General features: G+C 36.1%; 1 protein-coding gene across 5 annotated transcripts in view; it reads left to right on the top strand.

Moving 5' to 3' along the window:
- Window positions 1-5,198, top strand: part of LOC150092623 (pumilio homolog 1-like) — a 328,288-nt gene extending 323,090 nt beyond the window's left edge. For all 5 annotated transcript variants that reach the window (XM_090414703.1, XM_090414704.1, XM_090414702.1 and 2 more), the window contains one exon: window positions 1,497-5,198. In XM_090414703.1, coding sequence (XP_090270829.1) covers window positions 1,497-1,734 — 238 coding nt within the window. In that variant the 3' untranslated portion in view covers window positions 1,735-5,198. The remainder of the gene's footprint in view (window positions 1-1,496) is intronic.
- The last annotated feature ends 14,303 nt before the right edge of the window (window positions 5,199-19,501 follow it).

Raw genomic sequence — 19,501 nt, 5'->3', positions numbered from 1 at the left:
ATCACACACTCCTTACTGATCCCATGCCCTCATTTCCTTAATGAGCATAGTGTTTTTGTTTTTAATACTTTTAATAATAACCTGCATGAACCTGTATATATTAAAATTTTATCTGATCACTTTGTTTTTAAATTTCTATAGAGGGTTAACATTTCTAATTGTATATGGATTTTTTTGAGTCCATTAACTGTTTCCTTGTACCTGATGTTACTTAACCATTTATTACTTATTACCTTATAATAAGATGAATTTTTTTTCCTGATTGTTTTCTTGTACATGAGATATTATTTATTTAAATATTTACTGCTTATTGCCTTGTAATAAACACTTTTTTTTTAAACTGTTATATTATATATGTAAGATGTTATTTATTACTAATTATCTTGTGTACCACTTTAACCTGTCTAATAGTTGCAGCAGGAGCTTTGCTGTGCTTACACTAGTAAACCCAAAACCAACCAAACCACCCAAACAAAAGAGTTGTCTTCCTTGTTGGCAAGAAAATCCCCCATACCAGCAAGTCCATAAAACCTTTCTAGATGCTTTAGCATTTTCCTCATGGTTGATTACTGAGTAGTGTGTCCCATATGTATAGCACTATGGTGTAAGTTAATTCAAACCAACCTTACTAAACTCATTATTACAACTGAGTCGTCTCCATACTTGATTGGGTGGTAGATGATTTTTGTAGCCAACTATGGGAATACCCTTGCCCTGTTTATAAGCAGTCATTAATGAAAATCATTATTATTTGATAGTGTGCAAAATTAGCAAAAGCAAACAGTTAGTTCAGACCTGATGCTTGATGGTTATACATGCATATTTACAAAACTACTTCCATCCTTCTCATCATCAATTTTAAAGCCATGGCATAAACATTGATCCTGAAGGTGTACGCTTTGTTTGAATATTAAAATCAGATAATTTGAAGTAGTACACATTAACTAGTTACAGGCAACAAGAGAAGTAATTCCATGTGATATGCAGAAAAAAAATACAGTTTATCATTATGTACAGGTAAAGTGCCACTGTGCATTTGGAAGAGTGATGTGTGCTCATAGAACAGGATAGGTCTGAATTCCTTCTAAGTGCAGAGAACATATTTCTTCTTCCCACCTCCACTGACTGAAAAGTTGCCATCTAGTTCCCGACAGAGGGGATAAGAACTTCCACTTCTCAGAAATGCAATAAATGAAAAAATATGGATATCGTGAAAAAGAATTAATTTTCTATTTGATTATACATAAATGTTGTTTCAAGATAAGTCTCAAGGGGAAAAAAATTATAATAGTGTTACAAGAATAATTATTGACTACCTCTGAATCACTTTACAAATTTTATCCTAAACATTCCATGAAAGTAAAATTTTTATGTTTGTAGTAAATAAAAGCTAATATTTAGCCATTGGATAGGTGGGTAATTTGATAACATAAAAGATTGTGTGAACTGAGCTGCCCTTTCTAGCAGTTTTTTTAATGTAATATTATTCCTTTCAGCCCCCATAGTGCCTTATACACCATGATGAAAGATCAGTATGCCAATTATGTGGTCCAGAAGATGATTGAGGTTGCAGAACCACCACAGAGGAAGCTATTGCTGCATAAGATCCGTCCGCACATCCCCTCTCTGCGCAAATATACATATGGGAAGCATATTTTGGCAAAGCTGGAGAAGTACCTCTTGAAAAACAACGACCTGGGACCGATAGGTGCACCACCTAATGGTGCCATTTAAAAATGGCATCTCAAAAATGTATTTCATATGCTGTAAAATTTGTAACTAGTTTATTCTTAATTAATAATGTTAGTTGAAAGGAGGCATGCTTGATGATCTTGTCATTGACAAGAATATCACAGGATGAGGTTACTTATATTCTGTGGGTATGTTAAATTTGTACAAATGGATGTAGTGTATACTCATAATCACTTGCTGATGTATGGATATGTGGTAAGGTGCTGTGGAAGTCCATTGTATTATAAAAATTATTGTAATTAGTCTTTTTTTTACTTGGGAAAAGTGTAGTTGGACGACACACAGGTTTCTTGTGTGTGTAAATGTTTAAAATGTTGCCTTGTGTAGAGATCATTAGACTTAGGCCTTCATCCTGTGAAAATGCAAATTAAATTTAAATATCAGAGATTGGGATATCATTTCTGAGCACTGCCTTCAAGCCAGTTACCTGACTTGTGAATGCCACTTTGAGCTTGAACAAACAAAATAAGTCACTGGCTTGAAATTCTACTGTTCCCTGAATAGTGTACGGTATGGTTCTCCATACTTTACCTCTACATTTGTTATGTTATTTGTTCAGTAACTTATAAAATCAACTAAGTTTTAGAAAAATTATTTGAACATTGTATCTATTTTCATTAGTTCTATTTGCCCTCTCAATAAGTCTATGTTTTTCATGATGATAAGTACAGAAACCTAGTGTAAGTTTTGAAGCATGTATCTATGTACGTAATTAATTCCGTTTTTGAAAGGATATGGCTCCTCTGTATGATTCCGGTATGTAATGATAACTCCCTCCCTACCCTCGTGTGTGCGCGCACACTTGTATTTTAGTGAGCTTCCCTGTGTTACTGTAAATTTGGATTTTGATTGTATGTAGTACTTAGGTATACATAATTCTCCACCAGTATTTCCGGATTATGTAATAAAAAAAAAAGTTTATAAAACATTTGGGGACAGTAACATTTTGAATTCGTATTTCTCTGCAGTGTCTCCCCTGTACAATAGATCTTTATTTACATATGTGTAAACTCATTGCCCATTGATAGGAGGTGTTGTAATGTATGCTGATCTCCTACAGTTTTGTTACTTTAGACATAGAGCTCTCACATGTGGTGATAATCGCCTTATCAAGTTCCTTAATATTTCATTGATGACTTTGACCAGTTACGATTGCTGGATTCTTAAACTCACTGTAATGTAGATTTCATGTTGTACATTGTAACATGTGTGAAAAACAGTCTTTGTAAGAATTGGTGCTAGAGGTGTACCCCCGTGCTTTTTTATTTTTTTAATTTTATTTTTCCCCTTCATCCCCCCCTCATACTGCTACTTTTGATAAGATGTACAGACGGGCCTGTAAAGTTATTCATAGCCCAATCGTAGCAGCATCAGTGAAGGCAGCAAAAATGCCTGTCCTCATGGCTAGCTCCACAACTCACTAGTGACAACTCCCACAATATGCCTTCCTAGATAGGAAGTTATTTTAGTCAGCTGCAGTGGTGGTTGAAAGTAAAAACCAAACAAGAAACATGTGATCCTGTTTATACAGGAATGCAGTCAAAAGCACCTTGTGCTAAATCTTTAAAAATAAAAAAGGGGGAAAAATACCCTGTAACATTTACAGTTGGAAATAGTTTTTGTTTTTATTTATTTTACTTTATTTTATGCTCTGAAATTGGAAAAATTTAGATGTTTGTGTATTTCTCCAGATTATGGGGTCCTTGTTCTGCAGCAGATGCTGTTAATACAGGTAAATTTTTTCTTTTATATGTGGATAAAATCAGGAATATGAGAGCCATTTTGAATTGATTGCTGTAACTGTGGACCCTCTCCCATACCTAGATGTAGACAGTTGTCCATGTGTGTGTGTGGTGGCACATCCAAGTTTTGTGTAAGAGTTTACTGTTTAGCTTCACATAGCACTTGTATGTAGATTATTATGAAAAGTATCTTGTACTTTTTTGTAAGCTGTATAACCATTTTTAAGTTGATTGCTTTATACTGTAATTAGTAGTAGTTTTGTGCATAATGTTGGTTAGTTGTAGAGGTTGTAGTTTAGTTTTATGTATCAGAAAATGTAAATTTTCGCTCACTGGCCAAGAAGCCCTTCTTAAATACTGTACAGAATGGAGGACATGAAGATTAGGGTTGGCCTGAGTATATTTTCACAGGCTTCTGAAGTACTTTTAATAATTTTGACTATCTGTGCTCATGTGATAAACGGACCACTGCTGCCACACAGATTGGTTAGTGTGCTGCGAGAGTATAAGATGGATGTGGCTAGATGTTGATAACATCTTTTAGGTAGCTGTCAAGAAAGGAATTTATGTTGATCAAATGTGTACTTTTTACATCTAGATTTCTGAAGCCAAGAGTGCAAATTTTTTCACCATTTTGTATAATTAATATGGCTGGCATCAGTGGCTTGAATTGTATATCTCATGGAAAGCCATACTCAAACTGGTAAAAAGCACTTCTCTGTGCATGTATTTGGTGTATATGTGTAAAAAAAATTTCATAGCTTTAAGGTTTTTAAATGTAAAAAGTTTGTGGTTGTATATCTAGTTATGCACTGAATAACACTTTTTAGGAAATTGCTTTGTAGTCCTTCTCACTGTTTAAAAAACTTTATTTATCAGAAGAAAACATTTGCTCATGTCATTTGAGGTAGCAGTTGAATTTTGGTGCCTTGCTTGTGCAGTTTTAAGGCATCAGGTTTTGATCTAAGTCCTCCAGTTCTGAGTGGTTTCTGAAGGAGCTTCCTTTCTCAGTCCTGTAACTATGCTGTGTATAGTTGTAAATTTGTACATTGATACATCAGCATTGGCTTTTGTGCCTAGCCCTTGTAAAAATAGTTTTTGGCATATACTATTCCATAGAAAACTTGTACATTTTTCCAAAATTTTTGACCACACTTCTTTGTAAATGATTCCATCATGTCATCTGTCTGTATGGCGGCAGTCATCCTTTGCAGTTTATGAAGTATTGGGTGGAGATTCCTGAATTTTTGAGGCCGAACTCTCGAGTTTCATTTAATTTTAATTTAGTCCTTGTACACAAATTCTGTAATTGTGTAATTAAAAGTAGTTTTTTCCTAAAACACCCTGAAGTGGTAATACGCACTTCATCTGTGTTCCAAAAAGTCCAACAATTTGTTGACTTAAAATGCATTTTATTATTGTTCATATGTAAACCACACTTGTGTAACTTTTATTAAGAGTGTTGTGTATTTGTGATACTTGGTTACATGCAGAAATTCTGGTCATTCTCTCTCTTTATGAGATATGGCTTACTATGAAGCATGTAGCTTCTGTTACATTTGGTAAAGTTTCTCTACACTTCTTATGTGTGTAACCTTATGTTGTGCACAGGCCTTTGTTGTAACTTTGGGATTTAGTGTACAGGTTGTACCATACCAGCTGTGTGTTTGGATACTGTAGCAAATAAAGGCTTGTTTTGCAGTATTTGTTCATTTTTTTTTCTGTGCCTTTTACTAATCTTCTAATACTATGTGTTGAATTAGAAGTGTTTTAAATTCTTAGAATTCTAAAAACAGTATTATGGTTGGGGCAGTAGAATTATCCAACTTTATTTGTTCTGGTATAATTAAATGAACAACAGATTTCAAACAGCTTTTGTGAAAAATCAGCAAATAAGAAATGATGTAAGTGGAATCCAATTAATTTTCTACAATTTCGGTTAAATAGTTTTAACAAGGACTAATTTAAGAAAAAAAATTTCAGTAAAATTTAAAATTATTGAACATGATTTTGCTTTTAAATTTGCAGTTTGTAATAATACCTAACTATTTCAGGTATTTACATGGCACAACCGAGGTACCTCGTAAACTTATCTGCTAATTGTGTATTTTCTGCTATCGCCTGCTTTTTCACGAGGAAAAACTTGTATGTTCAAGAGGTGTGGAGCCCTGTTTCTTTTATATTTCTCAGATTTTTATTTATTCTTATGGGGTTCCCTCCTGCTGTTCCTTGGCCGTCCCTTAGGACTGGTTGAGCCCTCCTAGTGAGGGATTAAGTATGTATCTTATGACTGTAGATTCAGGTGTGTGAAAAAACCTTCTACCTCCGTATGAAACCAGATAAAGGTTCCTCACATCATAGACTGGAATCTAACCCAGGTCTTTCTGACCAAAAGGGCTTCGTCTGTACCGTGACTGAGCTATGCAGGCTATATTTCTCAGATGAAATTAGAGTATATTCTGGCATTTGCTAATCTAGTTGACATGAATGGACTTATTCACTTCTCAACAGGCTGCCAGTTCAGATCTTGCAGTGGTAATGGATATATAATGCATTTAAAAAAAAAAAAAAAAGCTCACCTTACTCTTGTACATTTAGTTGTATGTACAACCTTTCACAAATTATTGACCAAAATAATAAAAGTAATTCTTCATGCATAATGACTCTTGCTGGTGCTTGGCATTTCCTAGTGTCTTATAAGCCAAAAGTGTGCATTAGTTTAAATATAAGGTGTGCTTCTCCCCCCACGCACACCATATTTAAGCCCAATAAAATAAGAGTTAAGTTGCATACAAGGTAAACACAAAGTAATTAAATCTGGCAAAACAAAGTAACGATCATGCCTTCTTAAGCTATTAACTAAATAACATCCCTTTAGTTTTGAAGTAAGGATCCTCATAGAGATTTCTCATTTCTGCCTGTGTATAAATAGCTATACATGGATCTTTCTCAATAATGAGTACTAGTTGTATGGAAACTTTTGTGTGTTGGACTGTAGCAGTTGGCAATGAAGGCTGTTCCAAAATATTGTTAGGGTAAGAAAATTTGATAGATTGGAAAAGTGATGTTGGTCTGCTTTGGATCATGTTTCTGTAGTTAGAGAAGAAAAGGATTACTCTGCCCTTTAGGATGTTGACGTTTCTGTACTTGTGCTGTTTGTTTTCTTTCTGTATACTCAAGATATGCAGGTCCTAGCACATGTGGAGATGTAATTCAGCCACATCAACTGCGCTTCACACATACCTAGAGCCCAATTTCGGTTTATTCACTGCAACTGTCTCAAATATTTCTGCAAGAAGCAAATACTAGCAGAGAGTTGCACAAGGAACTTGCATGTTTTGCATCACATAAAGCAAAACAGTATTCTCTCCAGAGATTCCAGGTCCATGATAGATCAAAATATCACCGGTGATAATAATCTTGAAGAAAGATTTCAAACTATGGTGATTATGCTTATTTTTAAATTAGAATTCTGTAACATTATTAAAGCAGATAAGGATCTGTTGGAATGTCTAAAATACAGCAAGTATTATTACTGCTAGTCGATGATGTCACAGATTTACTATTACGACTTATCCAGATATTTAGTTATAACTGGGAAAGATGGACTTACTTAAATCACCCTATTTGAAATGTATCAGAGATGAAAGCTTTAAGTATAAAAAAAAATTATTTTGGCATGCTTTATTAATATACAATATATATAATATATGAAAATCAAATTTTAATTTTTCTTGCCTTCAATGTTGAAAGTTTTGCACCCTAGGCGTTTGCCTAAATGGTAACGCCAGCCCTGCTTAGTACTATAGGGATTAAGTACTATATCCTATGACTAGCCTGTGTGTTCACGGCACCGGTTTGCCTGCTTGCAGAATGAAAACCCCGGGTAAACTGGGGGGGGGGGGGGGGGGCTGTCCACGTCCTAGACTGGATAACTTGGCAATGGCTGGAAAAGATCCTTAAGCTCCTCACGTCGTCCACGGAAATCGAACCCAGGACACTCCTAACCCAGGCATATGGTTGCAAAGTGCATAGCCACTAGACTAATGGCATAAAGATGCATCCAAGGTACTAATGTTTTGGTTGTACAGCATCGAGTGACAAGGAAGAAAGGAGCTAGTGAATAGAAAACGATCGCCTACCTTCAAGAGAAAAAAAAAATACATTCTACAATATAATTCACAGTGCATTAAATCGGAAGAAAATTGTGTATAACAATTTTCTTTTGTATATTTGTATTTATGCAGTACAGTGTAACCGGTTGTCGAAAGATTCATCTCGAACAAATCGGTTTCCAAACCGGCAACGGCGGGAAAGCGTCAGTTACGCCACAGCCTACACCTGCTCGAATTTACAGTGCCTTGTCTTGATTTTCTTTGTGTTGTGCTTATGCTTATTAAATAAGCCACCATGGGACCGAAGAAAGATAGTGATAGCAGCAAAGCGAAACGTTGTTAGAACCATGATAGAGATGAAAAAAAAATCATATGCAAACATAAAAATGGCGTTCGTGTCTCGGATCGTGTGCAGTTCGGTATGGTGAAATCAACTAACTGTACAATACTCTTTACTTAAGTTTCAGGGCATGGACGCGCATTGTTCGGTAGTTAACAGGATGGTGTAATTTCAAGTAAAGAGGCGATCAAGGGAGCTGATGTTTCAAAGGAGTGAAATTTCTTACTAAACGAAGATCACAGACGATTGAAGTGGGAAAATTGTTGCTGATTTAGATGAACAAGAAACAGCTCGTGGTAGCGTTTCTGAGGCTGTAATTTGTGAAAGAGCAAGGCGGTTGCATGATCTGTTAAAGAAAAACCCTGGTACGAGTGGTTGGTCCGAGAAATTTAAGTTAAGTGGCATTCATAATGTGGTTAGGCATGGAGAGGGTGCGAATTCGAACCAAGAAGCTGCTGAGAAATATGTGCCAGAATTTAGTGCTATATAAAGGCTGAGGGTTTTCTTTCCCAACAAGTGTTCAACTATGATGAAACCAGCCTATTTTGGAAAAAATTGCCAAGGAGAGCGCCTATATCACTCAGGATGAAAAAAGCATTGCCTGGACACAAGCCAGTTAAGGCTAGACTGTGGAAACGTAAGTGGGGAGTCCAAGGTCAAGTGAGACGTTGCCATGTCTCGCTTCAGAAATATGTGACACCTCCAGGGAGTCCATAGACTCATTAAGGGAATGTCAACAGCATCGAACGATTGGACCCTTCCAACTACTAACCGGTCTCAAACTTTTTGCGTGAGCCATTAGTACCAGAGGCTCTACCAATCGACCAACCTTTGCTGGCAAACATTTTAAAACGCGGCCAAAACATCTCGGACAGGTTTTTAGTGAGACAGACCCAGTGTGCCTCAAGCAGAGTCGAGTGGTGCTTACTTGATGCTTTTATAGAAGGGCACTTTCCTCCATACAGGTAAAGTAAAGTTAAATTTTTGTCTATATATGTATATTTTATTTATTGGGTCTATTCTTTTTGTGTAAGATCTTATACATTTTCATTGTTTTTGTATACGATTTTATGTATGAAGTACTGTTGAGGCATCGATTGTCTTTGTTTCTGGATCGTACTGAAAAACCCACGTCTCATCACATGTGATGCTCTCCTGCAAGTCCAGTTCTAGTGGGTGAGGTAAAGAAGAACACGGCATTTACTTCCAACAATGGAAAATTTGTATGCAACGGTGTATAGATATAGAGGAGGAGTGTATGTTGAAGGGGATAACAAGGTGCTTTGATTAGCATGCTTTGTTTCGACGTGCGCATCTAGAATGATCAAGTCGAAACAAAGATCGTTTTTATACTGTGTGTGTGTGTGTGTGTGTGTATACACATACACACACACACACTAGGGGCTCCTGACGCCTACGGCGACCCCCCAGTTCCGGACTGGTAGCCGGTTCTTGATTTTTGATCACTCGAAAAGGAGGTTCTGGCGTTTGAGGCGCCCAACCCCCGAGTTCCGGACTGGTAGGCCGATTCTCCATGAATTCTGATGACTCGAAAGGTGGGTTCCTCTTCCCCCCCCCCCCCCCCCCCCAGTTGCCTATGGCCCCCAATTCCCCGAGTTACGGGCTGGTAGGCCGGTTCTTGAATTCTGATTACTCGAATTTTGAAGACTTGAGAACATTTTGCCACTCAGGGTAGTCCTGAGTTTCAAATAACTTGACAAAAACTGTTACAAGAAAAGCTTATCATATCATTTTATATTATAGAGTAGATATCTATATCTCAGTGGCATAGTAATGGTTGAATGGGTACCAGAGGGTCAGACAATTATTACCCTGAGGTTCTGGCCAAGCTGAGAGAACGAGTGAGGAAGAAGAGACCCAATCTGTGGAAGAACAACGCTTGGATTCTCCATCAGGCCGACACTTCAGTCCACAGTGTGTTGTCTGTAAAGCATTATCTGGCTGATAAGGAGATCCCTGTGTTGGACCATCCACCTTACTCGCTGGACTTAGCTCCATGCAATTTTTACCTTTTTTCAAAGTTGAAATCTGCATTGAAGGGCGCCCATTTTCAGTCAGTTAATGAGGTGAAGGAGAAAACGGCAGCATTACTGAAGCAGATAGCACCTGATGACCTGAAGCACTGCTTCCAACAATGGAAAATTCGTATGCAGTGAGTGTGAAGTATGTCAATAAACCATATTTTTGCAACCAGTCTTGTTATTTAATAGCCACACCTCGTATATCTCTTAGTTAATCTTTCCATGGCTAAAGACTTGTGACCTAATGAATTTGATCTTTCCATCTCCCATGGGGCTTCTTTCTATATTCTGGCATTTGCCCTGTATGAAAAGTTTTCCAAAATATTATCTCGAAGTTATACATTTTGGGATAAATAAATAAGATTACAAGCTGTGTACCACATCAATTGAAGTAAAGGAAAGAGATTTAGGGATGGTGGCAGACAGAGTTAAAGTTTAGAGGACATATTTCTAAGGCATCCCACATGATTACTTGGCTATTGAAGAACATATTAACAAGTGGGGAAGGAAGTTTATTCTTTATAATGCCTTGCTATCCACATCTGTATAACTACTTATGTATAGTTTCTTTGAGATAAAGTGGAGATGATTCAGTTGTGTGTGGAATGGTCCCTATGAGAATAGATTGAGGGCGTGTTGCAGAAGTTGGTAGATAGGAGAGAAAGAGGACATGGTAAACATTTCAGTTGCTTAAAGACTTATAGGACATGCAGGGGAAATGTTTCAGCACTTGGCTAGAGAGGCCAGAACAGAATAGGTAATCCCTGGGAGTTGAGTAAAAGTGGTTAGTAGGGGTGGGAGGCGAGTTTTTTGCTAGGAGAATTGTGAATGAGTGGATATTTTCTTACGATGAGTCTTCGGACTTCATGGAGGTGCCCATACAATAATATTCATCTTCCAAGGAGTCCACATTTTCTGTTAAGTAAAATAAAATAAAATATCAACATATCTTAGGTTATTGATTCTTGAGTTGTATATATCAATATGCCTCTATTCCAGTCATCCAGAGATCTCTTGATGGTTTCCTTACTTCTTTTTGTAAACAGACGCGATCTAATGCGTTATCAATTCTTTCTGCAGTTTGGCTAGTGTTGTAAAGTTAACTTATTAACTGGATAAGATGTTTGGAGTAGCCAGACCGACATTATTTTCCACGTCGATTTCCTGTGTTTTATGTAGTCAAAGCATAACGAGGACTATTGAATTCTCTTGATTTGTCACTAAGGTGTCTGAGATTTCAGAACTGGTACCTGATATCTCTTCCTTTCATGAATAAAACCTGTTCTAAAGAGATAATCTTCCAAGTTATTAATAATTTTTTTATTTGATAATAAAGAGCATGCTTTTACTATCATTTGAGATGAATGCTATTGATTTATAGTTTACACATTTCTTGATGCTTTCTCATTTTATCTGGATTGGTATGAAAAATTGTCTTTACCCAGTCCAATGACCAAATGCTATCATCCAAAATTCAGTTGTATAACTCGGCCTTCAATCCCTGCTCTATCATTTCAGTACAAATTCCATCATTATCCATGCAGTATCCTTTCCATCTCTATTTTTTTTTCTCGGTAGGATGTGCCCATCTTTAGTTTCTAAGTTGCAGTTTTTCTCTTCAAACGTGGAACGTATGTTTTTTTGTTTTTTGTTTTAATTCATACTGTACATGTGAGTTGAGTCCCCTTCCACTATATGCATTTGCCTTAACTCCGCACATATCTATCGATGTACGTTTCTCTATCCTTCAAAAAAAAATCTTTCTTGCTTTACTAATTTCCATAAATTAAAAAACAAAAAAAATTGCCATAACTGGGGAGGGGGACATGAAAGTCGGGTACATTATGTAAAAAGTGACAGTATGGTTATTATAGGAATGAGCGGCGCTGTTTGTGCTATACGCAAATAGCAAGGGTTCTCGAGTGGTGTTTTCTTTCTGGTCTAGAGTGAGAATCCTGATGGGTGATACGAAAATTATATGGCTGTAAAGATATTTAACTGATGAGTTCAGGTGATGAACCATCATAAGACAAAGTTAAGTAGAGATAACCAAATAGTTGCATTTGAGTCGTTTTCCATGGTTCAGACTTAGGCTGACCATACGTACCGTTTTATTCATATTTCCAAGCCGTCCCGTCGTTTTAATAAAAATGCAAATTTTGTCCTGTTTTTAATAAAACCTATAAATATACTTTAATATTGGTCAGTCATAAATTATTATTCATAACCTATATAATCGTATATCATGGATACCAGTAATTTGTGTAACCAGGGAGTCGCATTGTTCGATACTAAATGTCGATATCTGGAGTGATTTATTCAGAGAAAATAAAAAATACATGTTGGCAACATTTGCGCATCTGAGACGCGGCGTCTGTTCTGCTGTAGCGTCTTTGTTTTGTCTGTATGCTAACCGGTGGTTATGTTATTCAATGCCAGTGGTTTTAATTTCATATTTTTAAAAGTTTTAAGCCTATCCTTGCAATGTGAAAAAGGCGAAACTGCAGTTTTAATGACTATCTCCAGAAAGAATTCATTAAAATGGACAAGCTGTGCAGTGATGGAATAAGTGGTAAGCCAACATGTCCATTTTTCCGTTGCTCATGGAGACAGAAGCGACATCAACCAACACCTACATACCCAGAAACATAAGGATGCTGAAAAGACTCTGGCTTCGGTTAAAAACATCCGCTCGTTTATGGCGAGACGTGATGGTGATAGCGGAAGGTGATAAAATTACAGCAAGTGAATCTCTTGTCGCTTATCATACTGTGGGTCACGTCCAAAGTTTTTGCGCAAATGACAGCTTGTCGATATTGATCAATAAAATTTATTAACCAAAATTTTCTTCATGTACCAAATCAGAAGCAGTAATTACCAACGTTTTATCACCATACATATTGGGCAAAGTAAAATTTTTTATCGTCTTACTTTTTCATGAATACAGAATATTACTTAACCTGTGCACACAAGGCTTCACGAAGGTGGTCTCTGTACCATGGAAAGCACATTTGAAGGATCTGGCTCTTTGTCAACTAGACCCGGGACTAATGATGGTCGGTCTTGTTTGCAGATAAGTCCAAATTCTCTCTCGGCTGGAGAGAACCAGGGAGACATTATGATCCTTTTAATATCAGTGAAAAGGATACTGGATCGTTATACTCGTCCATATGTAGGTGCAACGGCGGAAAACATCTACAAGACGATAATGCTCGTCCTCATTGAATGAAGCTCGTAGCTAGACGAATATCTTCAAGAGACCCGTGCGTATGGACTGGCTCAAGTCTCTTGACCTTAATCCTATTGAGCATATCTGGGATGCTAAGTCTAAGGTTTTGGAGAGTGGACTTAACCATTGCTCTTGCAAAGTTCTATTACCAAACTGTGCTCCTGGACACCATTATATATAAACAGTATGAAACATCGTTTTGAGCAGTGTTGCTGCTCATTAATGGTGGCTACATTAATGTGCTTTGACAATTTCATTTTGACCATTATCTTCATATATATTATGCTGAGAATAATGGTGACGATATTGTTACTAAATTAAACTAATTTTTGTGGGTGTTTCACATTTCAAGTGATAGTTTGAGTTGTAATATTTCTCTGTTTCTTAATTTATGGAAACTAGTTTATTAAACTTAGTTTTCTACTTTATACAGATGATGTTGAACTCGTAACATCCAGTGCATGTCCTCAGGATTCTTTTATGGGCGATACTATAAACTTCAACTCCGTTTTCAGTGGAAAAGTAATAGAAAAAATAAAATGCTTCAACTATTTACGCACTTCAGAGAACATGGCAATTAAAAATTTCGAAACAGGAAAGTTGGCAGAGTTGGGAGCCAGCCGAATAAATTTATATGGAATAAGAGAGAAATTAGCTAAAACACCAAATTAGCAGTATACAAATCAGTGTTCAAACTAGTTTTAAGTTAATTTGAGAATTGGTAGCTGATCAAAGAATAAAAACCATATGAGAATTGTGAGAAAAATTAGTGGATTGAACAGGTGCTATCAATGGTAGAAACATTAAAAATGAAAACATTAGAAAGGAACTAGATATTAGTAGCAAAGGTACTCTAAGGTGGTACAGTCACTTAAACTGAATGGGAAAAGAAAGGTTAGTAAAACACGTGATGGATAACAGAAGACCAGAAGGAATTCGAAAATCTTGGTTAATTCATTTATAAGTGCCCCTGTGTAACACTCATTTTCATTATACAGTATGTTTTTGAATGCGAAGGATATTAGTAATGTACATGTGAAAGTGAAAAGGTGCTTCTGACCTTTTCACTTTTCACATTCCTAGTGTTCGCAGACTAAATAAGATCAAGGTGAAATGGATGGGCAATCGTATCCAAAAGATGATGTAGGCGGAATATCGTAATCAAATTATATGAAGTATACTGCCTAGCAAATTTACAAATACAAATATTTTGTGTGAAAAGAATTCGAGTATGAAAAGAGATATATCCGCTTCACTAAGATCTATCAACCAGTCGTGTGTAAGCTGGTGTACAATGCTGTTATTAGATTGGACGAATACACAGAGGTTCGAAGTTGTATGAGAATGAGGTGCAAGATTTCTCACATAACCCGGATATGAATTCGAACATGAGGGCCGATAAGATATCAAGTATGGTAAAGAAATGCTCAGCCGAATTGGCTTGACCCTTGACGTATTTGAATAATGTAAGTCCCAGCATATGAAAAATCCCACATGCATGATAGTGCCGTTCTACAGAGTTGTTGCAAAAACTGATGGTGGTAAAGATATTAGATTAGAAGTTGGTAAGAATTCGCAGACGGAAAAGGAAGGTCACATTTTAGCAATTTTTATGTTGCTCCCACTTACGAAAGGCTATTTGCAAATCTATAGTACATTTGTACTGTGTGTGAATTATGGATTTTTTTCTATTTTTATCAATTTTATATTTTGAATTCATTTTTACAGAGTGCAGAAACTTTTTTCAAGCCACTTCATGCCTTTAGTACACAGGGAGACCTCATCTCCCATCTAAGGACAATCACATAAATCCATGCCCATGGTGGTATATGATTCATTCTTTTGGCTGAGTTGTTAGCATATCCACTCTGCAACTAAGCAGGCAATTCGCTCATATTTTAAAATAATGTTATAGTTGAATTAGAGAAAGTTAATGGATACATTATGAAGAGCCATCATAACGAAGTCTAAGAAGACCTTTGGTCGGAAAGACCTGTGTTCGTTTTCCGTCTATGACTTCAGATACTTTATCTGGTCTCTTTTCCCTAAAGGTGAGTGAGCTGGTCTTAGGTGGAGGATTTTTCTTTCAGAAACTCTGGCTTTTCGTCCCTCAGAACAGACAAAAAAAAAAAAAAAACACCTCCCTCCCCAATTTCAGCATCTGCAGCAAGTCGGTTGGGAGCGCATGTAAAGTCACATCATGTAAAAGGCCAACCTCAAATCGATAGGAAAAGATACATGAAGAATGGATACATTATGGCACTGTCCGATTTTGAGGCACTGATAGGATACTGCATAAGCTGTAGAATGTAGGCCCTGGATAAGTGAGTGGGTGGTGGACATGTACAAGTGGTATATGGAACTGTGAATCTACTAGATTAAACGTGACCAGTGGTGTGCCCCTGGATCATAGACAATCAGGAAAGCTACTGATACATTATATTTACAGAATGATCTGACCAAACTGAAAGAGTGGGCAAATGATAATGGCTCTCAATTCAATGTAAAGTCTTTGTACTTTGAGGAAATTCCCAATGTCATTGTGCGATTATGCTACAAGAAACTGATGAGGCAAGGGATCTTGGAAAGGAAATTGAAGTTCAAAGATCACATTACAAAAATTGCAAATACAACTCAGAAGATAATTGCCATGTTGTAACAGACAATGATAAACTCATTTTGCATTTTTACAAGAACTTGATAAAACTACACTTGGACTGTTATTTTATTATGCACAGATTTAGTCTCCTTCGTCCAGCGGTAAAGATGGCGTGTCAAGGGCACGAATAAAAGTGATATGGGGATTATGGAATGTAGATTATGAGAAATTCAGTGTATGCTGTTTGCATACACTGAATTTCTCAGTGTATGCAAACAGCATACACTAAGAAGTAAAGAACAGAAAGAGGGGTAATTTTTGGAGGTGTGTATGTTTCTGAAAATGGACAGGGTGTTTTAAAAGGGGTATACAACTTTGAATGACGATAGAAGATAAAAAGCGATAAACGAATAATTTTTATGACCATGCAAATATAGCGTAACACTTGAAGTTTCAACACAGAACGAAGTTCGATATGACTGCCTGCACTAATTCTGCAGACGTCACATTTGTAATCAATTTCCTGCAACATGCGGCAGAACATATCTAGCATAACTTCAGCAATGGCGGCAATAATTCTGGAATGCAGCTAATCCAAATTGAGTGATAGTGGTGATACAAACACTCGACCTTTCGCAATGACCCACAAGAAAGTAATGGTGTAAGGTCAGGGGAAATCGATGATACAGGCGCCCCCTCTACTACTCTATCTGCATGGAAAATGGGTCTCGAAGTACGACCTTACGTCCATCAGGTAATAAGGTGCTCTGTCTTGCTGGATATGGAAGCGACCGTCATCGTTGTCTAATTGTGGCGTTAGATAGCCATGTAGCATGTTCAGATACACACCACCATTACTTATTTAGCATATATGGCATAAAAAGACATGCCATCAAAAAAATATATATATAAATATTTATTTCGGTTCTTCCATAATTCATTGAAAAGTCATTTTTCTTGCAAACTATTTAGAAAATGTTCAGTTACAATACTGAACGTTACTCATGATACAGTCAACCGATGGAAGAGTTCATTGAAACACAATTATTTTCTTGCATTTTAGAATTAATGTAAGTGTATACTGCTTCTTTGTGCAGATCGCGATTTTTCTGTAGAGAAGACATTTCGTTCTACCAAATTATGTCACAATAAATCTAGTCCGATTGAAATTAAAAATTTCATCCAGCCAGAGCGGAATTGCTAATATCATTTAGGAATTTCTTTACGGAAATGTTATGATAAAAGTGATCCATTTGGAACTAAAACTGAACAGTGCAGACAGCTTCTTCTGAAAACTTCTAAGTCTGCAAGTTATTGTAATACATAATATCGACACTTTTCTTTGTAGCCCCTGATAAAGGCTCTTTGCATCCTTGATAAACGTAGGATGTTGAAATCCTTTTCAGCAGTTTCATTAAATGAGCTGTAGAATTTCTCTCTTCTCGGTTTCTGCAGTTTTGTAGAAAATAAGTTTAAGATGGAGGACTTTTTTTTTTATACATTCACACCGAGGTTTTTTTGTAGTCTTCCATTTTCTAGAGGTGAGATGTTTCTTAAAGTTGATTTTTATGTTTTGGAATTTTCGAGTTGGTTCGAAAAAATGGCTCAACAATATGGGATGTAATATCCCTTAAATTAAATAAAAAAAAAACTTTCATAGTTTCTAGAAATATTCGTTTAGAACTCATTTTGTATCTTTAATATAATATACACTATTTCTATGTAATTTATTATACAATTTCTTGGCTTGTGACATTTTTCATTTACCTTTTGAAAAGGCGCCATAATTCTAAATTTTTCATTTTTTTTTATTTTTTATCGCAACGTATGATAGATCATATGAATTCATTCAAGTGCCAACAATCCGGAGCAATCCGCGACCATTTCAAACACGAAAAAAAAAAACTTTTCCTATAGTGATTACTGTGAATAACTTGCGTGTTTCTCTTTATTAATGTAGTGCAACCATCGGCATGCTTTTAAAGCAGTATGCCCTAAAAATCAGCAATTTTTGAAGAGTTACTTTATTTATCCGTTGCAATATGCAGGGATTATCAAAATTAAGATATTTCAGAAAGGAAGTGCATCGGTAGCATAGCACGATCATTGGAGCCTTTGAAAAATTCGTAGCTATATGCCTTCTTTAAGTGTCCCATTTTCAATACAATATCGTGTTAGTGGCACCCTTCTGATACCAGCCCAACCATTGCGTTCCTACCTCTGCATAACGATATATCTCTTAACCTTACTGGGAAAACGTTTCTGTTATAACAATTGAAGTTTCTCATGGTAGTACGTGTGATATAACACAAGTTAACGAAATAATTTTGTTACGGAGGATGAACATTGATTTATTTGCCAAGCAACTTTCGTTTACAGTAGCTTGACTTTAGTTATTGTTGAATTAGAACTTCGTTTGAAAAAAGAAATCGGCAAACAACACTGCTTAAGTCAGCATGGTGAATACATTGCAGCGAAATGAATAACCAGTGTGAAGGAATGTTTGGTTTTACAGTTTGAAGTGCCATGGTGTTTTTATAAAAGTGGAATGCTCAAAAAAACATTTGCGTATACTGAGATCATGGGGTGGGGAAGAAAGAAAAAAAACCATGTAATTGCTTGATGTGATAGCCAGAAAAAAGAAAACATCACAGAAATAAAGTGAACAGGAAGTTAGATAGCTCTAACGTAACAACTGCTGATACTCCTGTGATTCATTTACCATAATTTATCATTTTAGTTACCTTTAAAATTATCGTGAATTTTTATTTTCCCCCTCTTCTTTAGCATAGAAGAGTGGACACTGTCATCTGCTTGTTACACATACACACAGAATATATATTTTAATTCTGACCATTTTAAATTGCAGTGCCTTTTAAAATTTGAAATGCATTTTTTAAATTTTTTTGTATTTTATTTTCTGAAACAGTACAACAATTATTTATTATTTTATATTTTTTGAATGGGAGGGGATTTAGAATTTTCCATTTTATTGAAACGATGTAAGTTATGTACAGTTTAAGAAAACGTTTTTCCATTAGAAGCAGACTTAATACAGCAAGTCAAACTACCGTTTTTGTTTATAGTTTGTTCTGAAAAATATTTTTCCCTGTTTTGGGAGTCTTCTAACAGCTAACTTCTTTTGTTTGTTTATAAGAAAGACATTATGGCGAAAATATTATTTACTACTTTTAATTTATTATTTTTATGTTTATTAAACTGATGTAACCAAAAAGCTTTAGTGATTGTTTTAATTTAACGATAACGCAAGAAGCATTTATAGGCCCCAAGATTAGTGACTTGGGGCCAATAGTCCTTCGAATTATTATCATTACAGTAATACCAGTCTTATGACGTTTCGCTTTATGAATGAAGATCCACTTATACGACGCTTTTCAATTATAACCAGCGCCTATTTATACGATGGGGGGGTTCTGATGAACATCCACAAGAAAAATCAATTAATTTTGTTTTCTTAGATTAAAAGAAAAAGAACAAATTATCACAATTTGAAATATGCGGTTAAAGGATTTTAAGATATGTTCTTTCTTGTGGTTATAACAGTTTCTTTAATATAATATCAATTTTGTTCTAGGTGATTATCAAAACATTCCAGCCTCCCACCATACCATGCAGCAGTAGCTCATACGATGGTTTTTTAGCAACGAGTGGCTCCTGTGAA

This window comes from Typopeltis vanoorti, chromosome 25, assembly GCF_054136105.1.
Source record: "Typopeltis vanoorti isolate ZY-2024b chromosome 25, IOZ_Tvanoo_1.0, whole genome shotgun sequence".
NCBI classification, from domain to species: domain Eukaryota; kingdom Metazoa; phylum Arthropoda; class Arachnida; order Uropygi; family Thelyphonidae; genus Typopeltis; species Typopeltis vanoorti.
The sequence above is the reverse complement of the archived record's forward strand: the minus strand, read 5'-3'. Positions and strand labels throughout refer to the sequence as shown.